Genomic DNA, 930 nt, shown 5'->3' with positions numbered 1-930 from the left:
GTCCAATTTGACGGTGCCCGCGGATGGCTGTTGGGGTGAACTTTTCGAAGATTGCCAGCAAGGCATCCTCCATAGTCTCTTGTGTAGAGGGTATTTGAGATAGGTCGAATACGACCGCTCCCGGGTTGATGCTCCTGAATAGCGAACCAGTGTTTGTGATGGCAGTTTTCAAAGGATTCGAGGGTGTTTTGAAAAGGTTTTTGGTAACCGAGTTAGCGTAAGATAGGTGGGCGGTTGGTGTTTTCGAGGGAGAGGCTGTTGGAGTCGGTAGTTGTTGTTGCTTAGGGTTGTCAGGTCCTCCAAGTGGGGACTGACCTTTCGCATGGATACTTTTGGATGTGCTCATGGAAGAAAGCTTCACTCTGGTCAAGGATGTAGGAGATGTAGGAAATGGTGGAGAGGAAGAAAGGAATTGGGTTATTATTTTGTCAAAAAAATGAGACTTTATGTTTTTTTTTTTTTGTATACGTGTTTTATTACGCTATTTGCGGAGCAAATAGCTGAGGTTTTGGATAATCAAGAGAAAAGTGGAACGAAAAGCTCAAGGACAACAAAACAGAGGTGGTTTGCAGCTAGCTGCTGTGCATGCGGCCAATGCCATGGTATTAGCCATGGTGAAAAGGAATAGTTTTTTCAGACACTGGCATTGGGCTGTCAGGAATGTAATATCTATCCAAAAGCACGCCGTACTTATGAAAGTCTCTTATATCATCGCTACGCGCATAAGACGTTATTCGAAACTCCTCTATTTCTTCGAACCAGGAGGTCGTCATTGCCACAAGGGTGTTGTGCTCCTCCTCGGGCTCTTCAGTAAGTGGTAGCTGCATAGACCAGCGCCATCTGTTACGCCGGATAGCCCAGAGACAGGCCTCAGGTACCCATCGCTTTTGTTCAATACTGCACTTCCAATGGAGTTGCCAAATAGAGACT

At 45.9% G+C, this 930-nt stretch overlaps 2 protein-coding genes across 2 annotated transcripts; one reads left to right on the top strand and one right to left on the bottom strand.

Moving 5' to 3' along the window:
• Window positions 1–12: 12 nt before the first annotated feature.
• Window positions 13–346, bottom strand: K450DRAFT_276043 (uncharacterized protein; the record flags this gene model as incomplete). The annotated part of the gene is made up of 1 exon (XM_051593207.1): window positions 13–346. A coding segment is annotated over one exon (334 nt), but the record flags the coding sequence as incomplete, so codon positions are not given.
• A 265-nt stretch (window positions 347–611) lies between these two features.
• On the top strand, window positions 612–767 carry K450DRAFT_263952 (uncharacterized protein; the record flags this gene model as incomplete). The annotated part of the gene is made up of 1 exon (XM_051592728.1): window positions 612–767. A coding segment is annotated over one exon (156 nt), but the record flags the coding sequence as incomplete, so codon positions are not given.
• Window positions 768–930: the final 163 nt, after the last annotated feature.

The sequence above is a fragment of the Umbelopsis ramanniana genome (assembly GCF_025399195.1).
Source record: "Umbelopsis ramanniana AG unplaced genomic scaffold K450scaffold_127, whole genome shotgun sequence".
Classification (NCBI taxonomy): domain Eukaryota; kingdom Fungi; phylum Mucoromycota; class Umbelopsidomycetes; order Umbelopsidales; family Umbelopsidaceae; genus Umbelopsis; species Umbelopsis ramanniana.
The sequence above is the reverse complement of the archived record's forward strand: the minus strand, read 5'-3'. Positions and strand labels throughout refer to the sequence as shown.